This window comes from Plasmopara halstedii, assembly GCF_900000015.1.
Source record: "Plasmopara halstedii genome assembly, contig: Scaffold_430, whole genome shotgun sequence".
NCBI lineage: Eukaryota > Oomycota > Peronosporomycetes > Peronosporales > Peronosporaceae > Plasmopara > Plasmopara halstedii.
The window spans coordinates 512,582-513,336 of NW_020187350.1; the positions used below are offsets into that span (position 1 = coordinate 512,582).

At 36.0% G+C, this 755-nt stretch overlaps 1 protein-coding gene across 1 annotated transcript in view; it reads left to right on the forward strand.

Annotated features, from left to right (window-relative positions):
- Nucleotides 1-47: 47 nt before the first annotated feature.
- PHALS_09685 (uncharacterized protein) overlaps nt 48-755 on the forward strand; it is a gene marked incomplete at both ends in the record, with an annotated part of 1,168 nt that continues 460 nt past the window's right edge. Inside the window, 2 exons of the mRNA XM_024724985.1 lie at nt 48-374; nt 426-484. Coding sequence (XP_024575807.1) covers nt 48-374; nt 426-484 — 386 coding nt within the window. The remainder of the gene's footprint in view (nt 375-425; nt 485-755) is intronic.

Consider the following 755-nt stretch of genomic DNA (forward strand, 5'->3'; position numbering starts at 1 on the left):
TCGAGACGAAAGTGTTTATGAAGAATCATTACAATATTACAATGAATATGTTTAACGAAAGCCAAGTTACTCAATTGATCGAGACATTTCAATACGAAGTACAGCAATTAGAGCAATCATTAGTCTCTTATAAACAAGCTCGAGACATCAATGTCTTACATCAAGAGATTGTTAATGCCACGATACGACATGATTTTTACAATGGAAGCGAGTATACTTTAGTCGCTTTTGGCTTCAGTTTACCTGCCACGAATGAGAAGAATGTTTTGTATCGTGATATGAAATTAGTAGTTCCTTTTCATTTGATTCTTCGTTTAATGATACGATTTCAAGAAAGTCAATTACTTCTACCACAAGAATCTCGACAGCTTCTTGTTTGTCTTGCTATGGCATTTTATGAAAGCGTTGATTGCTTTCATGTGTAGAATTCTGCACAAAATCCATTCTTGATGGAAATAGTGTTTGAGACGTCTTTGAATGGAAGGTGAGCCGAGGAATGCCAGTATCGTAATGTAATTCTTGAAATCGCAGTTTCAACTGCTCGAATATTTCAATTTCGTGAGCATTTATTGCCATTTCGCCATCAGAAAGATTTGCTCGTGTAGAACTGTTGTCGTTAAACACATTGATCAGCATTCTTGAAGAATTTTTGCTTTTCCTGTTAATGGTAGTTAAAGTATCGTTGATCGTCTCTTCCTCCTGATTGAGAGACTCTACAAGCTGGTAAGTTACAATCCTCACTACGTCAATTTGTG